The sequence below is a fragment of the Gorilla gorilla genome, chromosome 7 (genome assembly GCF_029281585.2).
Source record: "Gorilla gorilla gorilla isolate KB3781 chromosome 7, NHGRI_mGorGor1-v2.1_pri, whole genome shotgun sequence".
NCBI classification, from domain to species: Eukaryota; Metazoa; Chordata; class Mammalia; order Primates; family Hominidae; genus Gorilla; species Gorilla gorilla.
The window spans coordinates 149,886,902-149,900,926 of NC_073231.2; the positions used below are offsets into that span (position 1 = coordinate 149,886,902).

The window sequence follows — 14,025 nt, forward strand, 5'->3', positions numbered from 1 at the left end:
CAGACAGTAGACTGGCTTTGTAATCCCACCATCTGTGTCGGCGCCATTGTTCCTTCTGTCCTGGACCTTGACAAAGCTACCACTCCAGCGCCTCCTGGGAGTCCCCGTGGCTTCTGCTTTATACATTTTGGTGTTAGACTTTCTGTGAATTGCTCCCTCAGTTACCTTCTGTGTGCTACGTGATGGTTCTGCCTGGAATCCAACTTGGTCGAAAAACAGACTGGGCCATTTCCCTCTGGGGACGAGGCCACGGCCTGTCCAGTGCTGTGCTCCCTCTCAGCCCTGACCGGCTGGCCCCTCCACAGCGGTCATCTTCCCAGAGTAGGCAGCAAGAGGAAACATTTGTCCTGTCTTCTTGCCTGACCTGGCTGCTTCAAACATTAGGACCACCGGCGCTCCTTAGGCTGCCCTGGCTGTGCGGGGACAGTGGCCCCTGACCGCCTCTCCCCAGTCATCCTGGAGATGTTGCCCCCAAGTGGTCCTTTCCCACATCACCCAGACCCTGGGCTCTCCTAAGGAAATGGAGGCCAAGCAGGACAGACAGCCGCACTCTGAGCTCCATCCTCCACCTCAGCACATGCAGCCCATCCCTCTCTCTGCCCCACTCTGTGCTCCCTCTCCTTCACGTCTGTCCTCTCCATGGACTGCTTGCCTTTGGCCCACAAGCTTTATTGTCTCCTGAATGCTAAAACAAAACTTTCTAAAAAGTCAGAACAAAAAATCATAAAAGACCAGGCTGGGAGTGGTGGCTCACAACTATAATCCCATCATTTTAGGAAGCTGAGGCAGGAGGATTGCTTGAGGAGTTTGAAACCAGCTTGGGCGACAGAGTTAGATTCCCATCTCTAAAACTAAAAATAAATACATAAGTAAAAGAGCAGTTGACTGGATTGTGCAATTTTGATTTACTTGTTTGGAAAGCGGAACTTAGAAGGTTTTGGGTTTTTATGAGACAGGATCTCATGCCATCACTCAGACTGGAGTGCAGTAGCACGATCACGGCTCACCACAGCCCCAACCTCCTGGGATCAGGTGATCCTCCACCTCAGCCTCCCAAGTAGCTGGGACTACAGGTGCACACCACCATACCCGGCTAATTTTTGGATTTTTTGTAGAGACGGAGTTTCACCATGTTGCCCAGGCTGGTCTCGAACTCCTGAGCTCAAGCAATCTGCCCATCTCAGCCTCCCAAAGTGCTGGGATTACAGGCATGAACCACCACACCCGGCCCAGAACTTAGAATTCAAAAGGCAAATAAAGTGGCAGAACATCTCACCACACATCACAGAGGATTAGCTCTGAAGAGATAGAAGTAGTGCACCCGGAGACTTCCTGGGGAACATCAGAACACTTCCGAGGGAGCCTGTAAAATGTCTATTTCCAGGAAAAAAATCAATCATCAAGACTTACGTAATAGGGTGTTTGTCATCAGGGAACACGGGAATCCATTGAAATGCTCAACCACTGAGATAGGCTCAGTAAAAAAACAGCACGTCCGTAAAATGAGGCCTCTGCAGCTACAACAGCATCATTTGCAAAGAATCATGATGCCGGAGCTGCTATGGTGTGTGTCCGGTGAGAAGAGGCAAGGTACAAAAGGACATGTGATCTATGCCACCACCACCTTTGTACACAGCCTGTTAAGAATGAATTTTGGCTGGGCGCGGTGGCCACGCCTGTAATCCCAGCACTTTGGGAGGCCAAGGCGGGCAGATCATGAGGTCAGGAGATCGAGACCATCCTGGCTAACACGGTGAAACCCTGTCTCTCCTAAAAATACAAAAAATTAGCCGGGCGAGGTGGCGGGCGCCTGTAATCCCAGCTACGCGAGGCTGAGGCAGGAGAATGGCGTGAACCCCGGTGGGGTGGAGCCTGCAGTGAGCCGAGATCGCACCACTGCACTCCAGCCTGGGCGACAGTGAGACTCTGTCTCAAAAAAAAAAAAAAATTGATTTTTACGGCCAGGTGCGGTGGCTCACACCTGTAATCCCAGCACTTTGGGAGGCCAAGGCAGGCAGATCATGAGGTCAAGAGATCAAAACCATCCTGGTCAACATGGTGAAACCCCGTCTCTACTAAAAATACAAAAATTAGCTGGGTCTGGTGGCACACACCTGTAGTCCCAGCTACTCAGGAGGCTGGGGCAGGAGAATCGCTTGAACCCGGGAGGCAGAGGTTGCAGTGAGCCAAGATTGTGCCACTGCACTCCAGCCTGGGCAACAGAGCGAGACTCTGTCTCAAAAAAAAAAAAAAAAACCACATGAATTTTACTTCTTTAAAATTATTATTTTGAGATGGGGTCTCACTCTGTCGCCCAGGCTGGAGTGCAGTGGCACGATCACAGTGCAATCATAGCTCACTGCAGCCTCAACCTCCCGGGCTCAAATGATCCTCCCACCTCAGCCTCCCAAGTAGCTGGGGCTACAGGTTCATGCCACCATGCCTGGCTAATTTTTGTGTTTTTTGTAGAGACACAGTCTCTCCACATTGAGCAGGCCGGTCTGGAACTCCTGGGCTCAGGCGGTTGAATTTTGCATTTTTAAATGGTTAAAAGAAGACTACTATTACATGACCCATGAAATCCAAAATGTCGTATTCATCCATAAAGGTTTGTTGCCACACACCCTCCCTCATTCACCTCCGGGTTGCCCGTGGTTGCCTTCTGAAGGCAACGGCAGGCTTGAGCGGTTGCAACAGAGACCATATAGCTGGCAAAGGTGGAAGTATTTACCACCAGACCTTCACAGAAAATGCTAGCCATCTCCTGAGCTATATACGCACGGTAGAGAAGGTCTCCAAGGCAACACGCAGCTCCTCAATAGAGACTAACTGTGGGATGATGGAACTATCTGTGGCTTTTCATCTTTTTTTTCTGTATTTCCATTCTTTCTCTATAATAAGCATGTACTGCATTTATAACAACAAAAGTAGAAGTTTTCAATGAAATTGCATACTCACAAAAACCTTCTCTGCACTCCCACCACTCCTGCCAGCAGCTGCATCCCCAGGGGATCAGGGGGCTTCTCCCCCAAACAGTGGCCAGTAAAAGGAGCACTCCTCCAGGACCAAGGAAAGCAGGCTCTCGGGGGCAGGGAGAGAGCATAAAGCAGTGTCTGGGACCAGGGTGTGTGACCGGCTCTGACCTGCATCCCTGTTTAGGCCATGGCAAGCCCCACAGGGCAGGGACCATGCAAGGGTGCCGGGCCACGTGAGGCTCTGCCCATTGCAGCACGGACCCCCTGAGGAGCCCCCACCACAAAGACAGTGGTCAGGAGGCCTGGGCCCTCTTCTCTCCACCGAAGAACAGAGGGGCCAACTTGGTGACCTGAGAATCCAGCTGCTTGGAGACCCTCTGCTGGGCAAGGGGTGGGCACGGTTGAGGAAAGGGCAGCGGGACGTCCCCATGGCTGGGGGCAGTGGGCAAGTAGTCAGAAAAGTGAGCCTGGGAGAACTGACCCAAAAATCAGGGCTGGAGATGAGGCCTTGGGGAGCCACTCCCAGGCTCCTCTGAGCAGACACAGACTCCCCACAGAGGCAGAGACCCCACCACCCTGGCCTGCCTAAGAAGTGAGGCTCAGAGGCCAGGTCGGACCAGTCAGCTCATCGGGGACAGATGGGCACTATGGCCAGGCCCTACCACAGTGACAGAGCCTGTGACCACCCTCGCCGTGGTCTGGAGGGGCTCCCCTGGGGTCTCAGTGCTTTCTCTATGTTCCCAGGTGTCTTCCTGCCCCCGCCCCCAGCAGTGGCAAACGAACGAGTCCTGGAAGAAGTGGGGATCATGGCCTTGGCACCCCTGGCCGAGATGCTAACCAGCTTGCAGCCCAGCGCCACACCGGCCTCACTCATGAGCCCCCTGACAGGCACCCTCAGCATGCTGCTGTCTGGCCCAGCACCCATGTCACAGAGCAGCCCCCTCACCGGCTTCCTGACTAGTCCCATTGCGGGGCCCGTAACAGGCACATTGGCCAGTTCCCTGGGCCTGCCCACTACTGGCACCCTGACTCCCAGCAGCCCCCTGGCAGGCCCTGTGGCCATGTCCCAGAGCAGCCCCCTGATAGCCCCTGTGACAGGCACGGTGGCTGTCTCTCTGAGCAGCCCCCTCCTCAGCTCCACTGCCACCCCACTAGGGGTCTCTCAGAACCTGCTGGCCAACCCCATGAGCAACCTGGTCCTGCCAGAGGCCCCAAGGCTGCGGCTGGCTGAGCCACTCCGCGGAGGCCTCTCTGGGCCCCAGTCCCCAGCTTGCGTGGTACCCACTGCCACCACCAAAGGTAACGGGTGTGGTGGGTGGTGGGTGGCAGAGTGGGGGGGGGCAGAGCCCTCCCACCTCACTCTAATCCCCCTTTTTTCATTTCTGTTCCCTCCACATCACTAGTCCCACTCTCCACTGAGCCCCCCCAGTCGACCCAGGACCCAGAGCCTCTCAGCGTGGCGTTTGCAGGCGCACCCCTCCAGACCTCCACCCCTATCGGAGCCATGGGCACACCTGCTCCTGAGACGGCCTTCTCCTTCAACACTTCAGACACACAGGCCCAGCCCAGTGCCGCCCAGGAACAAGTGGTCCCTGCATCTGTTCCCACCTCCCCCACCACCTCCCCCACGGTCACCGTCCTTGCCTCTGCCCCCGCCCTTGCCCCCCAGGTTGCCACCAGCTACACACCCTCAAGCACCACCCACATCGCCCAGGGTGCCCCCCGTCCCCCTTCCCGAATGCATAATTCCCCAACCCGGAACCTGCCTGTCCCCCACTGTCCTCCACACAGCGCCCACTCCCCACCTCGTACCTCATCCTCCCCGGCTTCAGTCAATGACTCTCGAGGTCCACGCACCACAGAACCATCGAGGAAGAGCATGATGGAGGTGGAACGGAAGCTGGCCCACCGCAAGACCAGCAAGTTCCCCGAGAACCCCCGAGGTCAGTGACACTGCGGGCTCCACGCGGGTCGGGCCCCCAGGCCCTCTCCCTGTCGCCTGCCTGGGCTGCCGAGCCCAGCTCCTCTCACCCTCTCACCTGGGCTGACGAGACCCTGTGTCCCCAGAGACGAAGCAGCTGGCCTGGGAGAGGCTGGTGGGTGAGATTGCCTTCCAGCTGGACCGCAGGATCCTATCCAGCATCTTCCCAGAGCGCGTACGGCTCTACGGCTTCACTGTCTCCAACATCCCAGAGAAGATCATCCAGGTGTGCGGCCAGGGGTCCTGCAGGGACAGGGGGCAGGTTGGCCCATGAGGGGCCGTGGGGACCCTGCACTCTGGCCAGGCCAAACTTGCCAGGACCTGAGGAGTCCCTGGGATAGAGGAAGCTGACTGCTCAGTGCCAACGGCCAGCAGGTGTTGGGGCATCCGGCAGTGGGAGCCCACGGTCTCGTCAGAGGAAGGCGAGGTGGGGGTTTTCAACATGGTCGGGCGGCTCTCCCCCTTTGCCACCAGGATGGCCTCCTCTGTGGACGCATGTGGAGGATGATGCTTTGCCAACATGCCGGAGTGTGCATCTGTGCCATGCGTGTAGCAGGCTGTAGAAGGCACGGGGAAGCTCGGTTGGGGGTGTGCGGCTGCTGGGCAGGGAGGGCGGCTGCATCCCTACTTACCACTTGGGCTTCTCTTGAGAAAACAGCCCAGCTGCATTCCCGGCTGCTTTTTCTCTCCAGCTGTGTTTATCTGTGGATTGCAGGCCTGTGTGTAGCCTAAGCGGGAGCTACTGTGAGCTGCGTGGGTCCAGGTTGGAGCTTTGCCTCTGGTTAAAGCATCCTCGGGTTAGTTTTGTGTGTGTGGGATTTTGTTTGTTTGTTTTCAGATGGACTCTCGATCTGTCACCTGCCCAGGGTGAGCTGAGATTGAGCCATTACACTCCAGCCTGGGCAACAAACCAAGACTCCACCTGAAAAAAAAAAAAAGAGTACACAATAGTGTATGTACCCAGCTCACTGCAACCTCTGCCTCTCAGTTCAAACGATTCTGCTGCCCCAGCCTCTTTTTTTGACACAGCCCAGGCTGGAGTACAGTGGCATGATCCTAGCTCACTGCAACCATGAAACTCCTGGGGGTTCAAGCCTGTCAAGTAGCTGGGACCACAGGTTTACGCGACCACGCCCAGCTAATATATATATATATTTTTTTTTTCTTTTTTTTTTTTTTTTGAGATGGTGTTTTGCTCTTCTCACCCAGGCTGGAGTGCAATGGTGCGATCTCGGATCACCACAACCTCTGCCTCCTGGGTTCAAGCAATTCTCCTGCCTCAGCCTCCCAAGTAGCTGGGATTACAGGCATGAACCACCATGCCCGGCTAACTTTTTGGTATTTTTAGTAGAGACGGGGTTTCTCCATGTTGGCCAGGCTGGTCTCAAACTCCCAACCTCAGGTGATCCGTCCGCCTCAGCCTCCAAAAGTGTGGGGATTACAGGCGTGAGCCACCGTGCCCGGCCCCGAAAGGGAAGCTTTTAAAGACACAGGCGTCCATGTCAGCTGTCTTGACACCAAGTTTAGAGGTCACAGAAGCTCACTGCAGTGGCCTTGTTCATTGGTGAAGGCCACTGCTAGGCGAGTGGCCCTGAGCAAGCAGTGTCTTGGAATCCTGCACTCCTGAGGACGTTTTTGTGATAAATCCTGTTACAAGCCTGTGTGCGAGAGGACTTCTTCACGGCCTTTCCCTATTGCAATTTTTTTTAAGATGGGGTCACACTCTGTCGCCCAGGCTGGAGTGTAGTGGCAGAATCATGGTTCACTCCAGTGGCCCTCCCATCTCAGCCTCCCTGCTAACTGGGACTACAGGCATGCACCAACACACCTGGCTAATTTTTTTTTTTTTTTTTTTTTGAGACAGAGTCTTGCTCTTGTCACCCGGGCTGGAGTGCAGTGGTACAATCTCAGCTCACTGCAGCCTCCACCTCCTGGGTTCAAGCAATTCTCCTGCCTCAGCCTCTCAAGTAGCTGGGATTACAGGCACCCGCCACCACACCCGGCTAATTTTTGTATTTTTTTGGTAGAGATGGGGTTTTGCCATGTTGGCCAGGCTGGTCTCAAACTCCCTGCCTCAAGTGATCTGCCTGCCTCTGCCTCCAAAAGTGCTGGGATTACAGGCGTGAGCCACCATGCCCAGCCTTAAATTTTCTTTTTTTTTCTCTGTCACCCAGGCTAGAGTGCAGAGGCCAGATCTTGGCTCACCGCAACCTCCGCCTCCCAAGTTCAAGCGATTCTCCTGCGTCAGCCTCCCAAGTAGTTGGAATTACAGGCATACACCACCAGGCCCGGCTAATTTTTGTATTTTTAGTAGAGACGGGGTTTCATCATGTTGGTCAGGCTGGTGTCGAACTCCTGACCTTGTGATCCGCCTGCCTTGGCCTTGCCCAGCTTTAAATTTTTTATAGAGATGAATTCTCACTGTGTTGCCCAGACTAACCTTGAACTCCTGGGCTCAAGTGATCCACCTGCCTCGGTCTCCCAAAGTGCTGAGATTCCAGGTACGAGCCACTGCACTGGCCTACGGACTACATTTTTTTTTTTTTTTACATAAGTGACTATTTTGATACCAGCAACTTTCACAGGGGTTTTTGGCTGTCTTTGGATTGATTTGTAATGCGCCCACCCTGTGTTCAGACAGAGATTCTGTGACACCTGCTGCCACTCCCTTGCCGTGGAGCCCGTCTGTGGCAGTGTCCCGGGTGCTGCATAGGAAAGGCCTGGGTGCTGAGCACGGGCACACGCCTCAAAGGACGGTGTGGACACGGTCACGTGTGCACTCCTCCACATCCCATTGACACTGGGTCCTACAGACTCTCCTGCTGCTCACTTCTCTCATCCTTCACACCTTCCGCTGGTCCAAACTGCTGTCACCTGCTCCCTGGTCCACAGCCGCCTTCCCCCTGCACTCACTCACTCCTGACTAAGTATCAAGCCAGGTGTACACCAGGCAGTCCTGAGTCAATCCACTCTCCTGGGGAGGCATTCAGTAAATGCGTAAAGCAATACATCAATAATAGAGGTGATGCATGCTCTGGGAACAGGGGAGCAGAGAGAAGGTGGTACTGCCTCGCAATCTCCCCACCCAGACCTTGGCCTCATAGTTGAGCATCTTGGATGCCCTGCCTTCCCTATTCCTTGAAGGAATTTTTTTTTTTTGAGATGGAGTCTCACTCTGTCGCCCGGGCTGGAGTGCATTGGTGCGATCTTGGCTCACTGCAAGCTCCACGCCACGGGTTCATGCCATTCTCCTGCCTCAGCCTCCCAAGTAGCTGGGACTACAGGCGCCCGCCACCACGCCCAGCTAATTCTTTTTTTGCATTTTTAGTAAAGACAGGGTTTCACAGTGTTCGCCAGGATGGTCTTGATCTCCTGACCTCATGATCCGCCCGCCTCAGCCTCCCAAAGTGCTGGAATTACAGGCGTGAGCCACCAAGCCCGGCCCTTGAAGGAATATTTTTAAGACAGGGTGATATTTGTAAGACACAACTGACACACCTCAGCCGGGCATGGTGGCTCACACCTGTCATCCCAGCACTGTGGGAGGCCGAGGCGGGCAGATCACCTGAGGTCAGGAGTTTGAGACCAGCCTGGCCAACATGGTGAAACCCTGTCTCTACTAAAAATACAAAAACATTAGCTGGGCATGGAGGCATACGCCTGTAATCCCAGCTACTTGGGAGGCTGAGGCAGAAGAATTGCTTGAACCCGGGAGGCGGAGGTTGCAGTGAGCTGAGATCGAACCACTGCACTCCACCCTGGGCAACATAGCGAGACTCCGTCTCAAAACAACAACAAAAAGACACAACTCACTGCACTGAGATGTGAGTGCACTGCCATCCCCCATGGTGGGGGCCCCTGCATGCCCTGGTGCTCAGTGCTCACTGGGGCCGCTGCCTGTAACCCCCAGTACACTCCTGCAGGAGGCACTGTGATTTCCTTCACATCCCAGCAGGGAAACTGAGGCTCAGTCCCAGTGTGATGCAGAAGCAGCCGTTGAGCACGGCTGTCCACGGGCCCTCACTCCTGCGCTGAACCTCGATGGTGTCTTCCTGCCCCCTACAACTGTGCATATTACTCGTTTGCCTAGAAGGCTCAGGGGCCAAGAACCTCCAGTTGGGGAGAGACAGGCACATCCCAGGCACGTCCCAGGCAACAGGGGTGCTGAGCGCAGGCTCTGGGAGCACTTAGCAGAGGTTGGCGTCACATTAACTGGGCCAGGTCCTGAGTCCAGCCCCAAGCCTGGTACCCTGCGCACACGACCGGCCTGGAGCCTTCCCCGAGGGGTGGTGCCTGAACAGCTTGTCTGGGCAAGGAGTAGGGAAGAGTATTCCCTGCAGGTTGGGGACCACCACGTCAGCCATCTGGGACACAGTAGGACATAGCTGGAAGAGGGGTACAGGGACAGATAGGGGGACACTGGAGGGTGGCCCTCCCCCAAGTGTTGGAGCAGCGGAAACTGCAGGAGGAGCTCAGGCAGGGGATAGCCCAGCCAACTCCACTTCAGACCCGTGGCTCTGTGGGCCTGTGCAGAGAGCGGGCAGGGCCAAGCCTGGAGGCAGGGGCAGCTGCACCTGAGACAGGCTGCAAGATTGGCAGGGCCCAGTGCAAAACGAAAATAATTCAAAACTGAGAACTTCAGGATGGTGCCAACAGCGCATTGAGCTGGGCACTGGGCTTCCCACAACTGCCCAGGTCACACATCCAGGGGGCAGCGGCAGGCTGAGTGGGAGGAGCTGCCTTCATGATTACATGCCTTAGGGTGGGAGCCAGTCACTGCCTGCTGGTGGGAGGACACAGGGCATGAGGAAGTGAGTGGAAACTGACCCAGATGTGCTGGTTCCCAGGCCCTGGCCCTGGCCCCAGGCCCAGGAGGACGCAGATGAAGGAGACAGGCCCCTCAGCGCTGGGGCCAACACTTGCCTGGGGTTGTCAGTTCAATGATGGGAGAGGAAAGGGAGTCCCCTAGGGGGTGTGCAGGCTAGAGGGTGCTGAGGATGGAGGCCAGGGTAAGGAAGGGGGTGGCCTTCAGACGCTGAAAGGGAGCAGAGCAGGGAGCCAGGAGGAGGCCTGGGAAAGACCCCAGACTCCTGGGTCAGGGGACCCTGTGCACCTCCAGATGCCTAGCCACGCCCCCTGTCCTCAGTCCCTGGAGGCCTCAGCCCAGTTGCACTCCCTGGTGGTGGGTGGAACAGACGACAGGGTTGGGGCATCCTCTTCCACCCTGTGGCTGAGGCCCTACTGGGGAGCTTTGAGAGCCACCTGCCCTGCCCGGATCAGGCCTTGGAGACCTGTCAGGCTCTGCCCACTGGGTTCCCCTGTCCTAGACCCTTGAGGTCTCTCGCAGAACCTCCCCACCGCACACCCCTCGGATCCTGGCCATCTCACAGCCTCACCTGCCCCTCGGTCTTCCCCTTACCTGCCTGTGTGTGGAGGTGTGGCAAGGGAGGGTCCCTGATGGCCGCTGTCCCCGCAGGCCTCCCTGAACCCCAGTGACCACAAGCTGGATGAGGAGCTGTGCCAGAGGCTCACACAGCGCTATGTGAGCATCATGAACAGGCTGCAGAGTCTGGGCTACAACAGGCGGGTGCACCCTGCGCTGACCGAGCAGCTGGTGAACGCCTATGGCATCCTGCGAGAGCGCCCGGAGCTGGCGGTGTCCGAGGGCAGCCCCTACACCGTGGACTTCCTGCAGCGTGTGCTGGTGGAGACCGTGCACCCCGGCATGCTCGCCGACGCGCTGCTGCTGCTCTCCTGCCTCAGCCAGCTGGCGCATGACGACGGCAAGCCCATGTTCATCTGGTGACGCTGGAGCTGGGAGGTCCAGGCTCGCTCAGCCCCACAGCCCTGTGCACGGCCATTAAAGCTTCCCACAGACACTGGTCGCTGGGCCTGTGCCAGTGCTCCTGGGTGGTGCTGCCTCCTCTGGGGTGGCTCACCGGGCCCCTGCACCGTGCCCCTTCAGCCCTGCCTGCCCTGGAGGTCAATGCCCATACTGGACCCTCTTCAAGAGCCCGAGAGGCCAAGGCTCAGCAGTGGTCTGCGAGGGGCTGGTCTGAAGGCCCCCAGGCTCCCTTCCCACGGCACTGAGAGCAGTGGGAGCTCCTGGGACTGGGATGGGGAAGGGTAAGAACCAGGAAGGGGTGGAGCAGGGAGGAAAGGGCCGTGGCTCTGTGCCTGCCGCAGTGGTGAAGGGCACGGAGTTGGCAGAGGTGGGAGGAGACAAGGATGTAGGTGTGGGATCCCTGCCCCCATACTAGGCCAGGGCTGGGTGAGGGGCGAGGAGGGGGGGCGGTCTTCCAGGCCTTGAGGACAAGAGGACATTCAAGGTAGAAGAGCCAGGAGAAAGCAGTCTCACCCCAAACTGGGCAAGGGGCAGCCCAGCGAAGTGCTGGCCCCTTCCCAAGACACCCAAGGCCATCCCACACGTCCTGGAGACTTTGAGAGGGATTGAGAGCTGGCAAGGGCAGACCCCACCTGCTGCAGGAGCTGAGGAGCACAGGCAGGATTTGGGGGCAGGCCAGGGGCCTCCCACAGTGCACTGAGGGCAGATGGGGTGCTGGGAAGGGCTTGTGGAGAGTGCAGGAAGCTGAGGGGGCCGGCCAGGATAGGAAGTCCCTGGGGAGGAAGACATGGGAAGGGAGAAGTGCAGTGTGGGAAAGCCCAGAGGGGCTGCGGCCACAGGGTGAGACAGGAGCAAGCCTGCATGCAGGAAGGCAACGAGGCCGGCTGTGACGGGAGGGGGATGAAAACCCCAACTGAGGAGGGTCCTGGAGCACCAGTGCTTGCCAGCCAGAGAGGATGGCAGGAGGCGACAGTGGACCCACAGGGTCTGAGTTCCAATGGGAATCTTTCAGCAACCAGCAAGGAGTCCGGGGCTGGAGAGGGTATGCAAGGTGTGCCGGGCCCTCCGGGGATGCCTGGGCTGCTGAGCTTCCTGCCTCTGCCCTCCCCACTCCCAGACCTCCAGGGAATCCAGCCAGACACCAGCCTCTTAGTCCCTGGGAAGGGCAGGGAAGAGCTCCTGCCAGAAGCCCCTCCACCTCCCTGCCAGCCAGCAGGAAGGGCAGCCCTGACCCAAACTCCCAGGGCTATTTAAGAGACGCTTGCACCCAGCTGACGGCGGGAGTGTGGGTAGTTCACAGGCCCAATTAGAAAGATGGGAGGCGAGCAGAGCCTGGGAGCTACCGGCCGCCCTGTCCTGGGAGCTCCTGAGGGGATGCCAGAGGGCTCCACGAATGGGGAAACGCTTCTGTCGCGTGCCCCGGCAGAGCTGCGCGCAGGGCAGAACCAAAGGTCCCTCCCCCTAGATTGGAAGCTCCATGGGGTAGGGCCACAGGGCCGTCACCACTGCGGGCTGGCCTTTTGGGGGACTTTGCGGGGCGCTGGGCGGGAGTCCATCCCTCCTCAGGTGTCAGGTCTTTGAACTCAGGCGCGCGACACCGCGGGGCCGCAGAGCCACAGAGAGACCCGTAGGGGGTGGGGTGGATTCTGCCGCCCGGGCAGCTGGAGTGCGCGGCCTATTCCATGCTGACCTGCGTGGGGGCGGGTACAGGGGAGCCGGAGGCAGCGCACACTGTTCGCTCCTCACCAGCGCTGCGCCGCCCGCACTCAAGGAAGGTCGTCCTCCACGTGCCGCTGGCTGCATCCCGATCCCGCTTGCGTCGGGCAGGGCTCAGAGGTTCCCGGTGCGACCTTCGCGGGTGGATGGGGCGGGACAAGGAGGATCCAGGGTGGGGATTTGAGATCAGGTCCCTTTCGGGTTTTCTTTTTGAAGCGCCCCTCTGCCTCCGCCCGCCCCTCCGCCAGGCTCGCGGCGTCAGCACCTCACCGGCTTTGCACACAGGCTGTGCCACGCGGCCTTCACCCCTGTGACTCCCCGCAGCTCGCGCGGATGCACCGACGAGTCAGCTTGTCCTCTGGAAGCCAATGAGTCTCCCCGGCGCCCCGTGGCCGAAGAGCTAGGTGTACCGTGCAATCCCCGCCCGACTGGCCCCCGGCGACCGACGCCCCGCGGCCCTCGCCCTTCCCGCCCCCGGCGCTGCACGCCCTCCACGGCTTGGCCCACGCGCTGCTGTTCCCGGCCTACTGGGCCCTGGACCAGCTGCAGGGTGGCTGAGGAGGGCGGCGGGCGGCGGCGCGGCGCTGCTGCTGCTGCTGGTGGTCGGCCCGCCCCTGGCGCTGCCCGGCCTGCCGCTCTGGCTGGTGCCGCAGGTTTGGCGCCGCCCCTTCTGCTACCGCTCCCCTCCGCTGTGCTGGGCGCCACCCGCGCTCTGGCGCCCGCCTGCCGAACCCGGGCGCTGCTTCGTCTTCCTCACCGCCAATCTGTGCCTGCTCCCCGACGGGCAAGCGCGCTTCAGCAACCTACCGCACAGCCAGCGACCGGCCGAGGCCATTGGCGCCGCGCTGCTGGCCGGCGCGCGGCCCGCGCTCTACAGGGCTACGGACTGCAGCCAGCCGTGGCCCAGGGCGCTGCGCGGGACGCTGGTGGCCTCGCTGCCCGTGGGTCTGGACTTTGTGTGCCTGCAGGAGGTATTCGATCTGCGCAGGGCTCGTCGCTTGGTGAATCGCCTGGCGCCCAACCTGGGCCCGTTGCTGTACGACGTGGGCACGCTCGGCCTACAGCCCGGGCGGCACCTCAAGCTGCTGGACAGCGGGCTGCTGCTGGCCTCGCGCTACCCGCTGCTGCGCGCCACCTTCCGTTGCTTCCCCCACGCACGTGGCGAGGACGCGCTGGCCTCCAAGGGACTATTGTCCGCACAGGTACTGGCCTATCCGGTGCAGCCCGCAGAGGGGGCGGGGGTTCGGCCGAGAAGGCGGAGAAGGCTGGAGCCGTCCGTGGTGTTGCAGGCGAGGCTGGGCAGCCTGGACGGGCGCCGCATCGTGGGATTCCTGCACTGCACGCATTTGCAAGCACTGGCTGGTGAGCCCTGCGGATGGGTCCTCGGAACAGGTCCCGCCTCTCCATAGCGGCTGCTGATCCCTACATTCGCCTGCACCCCGCCCCCCACCTCCCACCCTTTGTTCACTGCCCCCGGCACCGGAATTCCTGAGAAGTGCCTGTCGGGG

The 14,025-nt window shown here is 59.0% G+C and overlaps 1 protein-coding gene across 1 annotated transcript in view; it reads left to right on the forward strand.

The window, feature by feature from the left end:
• Window positions 1–10,920, forward strand: part of SPATC1 (spermatogenesis and centriole associated 1) — a 33,451-nt gene extending 22,531 nt beyond the window's left edge. The window contains exons 2-5 of the mRNA XM_055348502.2: window positions 3,720–4,274; window positions 4,379–4,918; window positions 5,043–5,182; window positions 10,433–10,920. Of these exons, the coding sequence (XP_055204477.1) occupies window positions 3,720–4,274; window positions 4,379–4,918; window positions 5,043–5,182; window positions 10,433–10,762 (1,565 nt within the window). The 3' untranslated portion in view covers window positions 10,763–10,920. The remainder of the gene's footprint in view (window positions 1–3,719; window positions 4,275–4,378; window positions 4,919–5,042; window positions 5,183–10,432) is intronic.
• The last annotated feature ends 3,105 nt before the right edge of the window (window positions 10,921–14,025 follow it).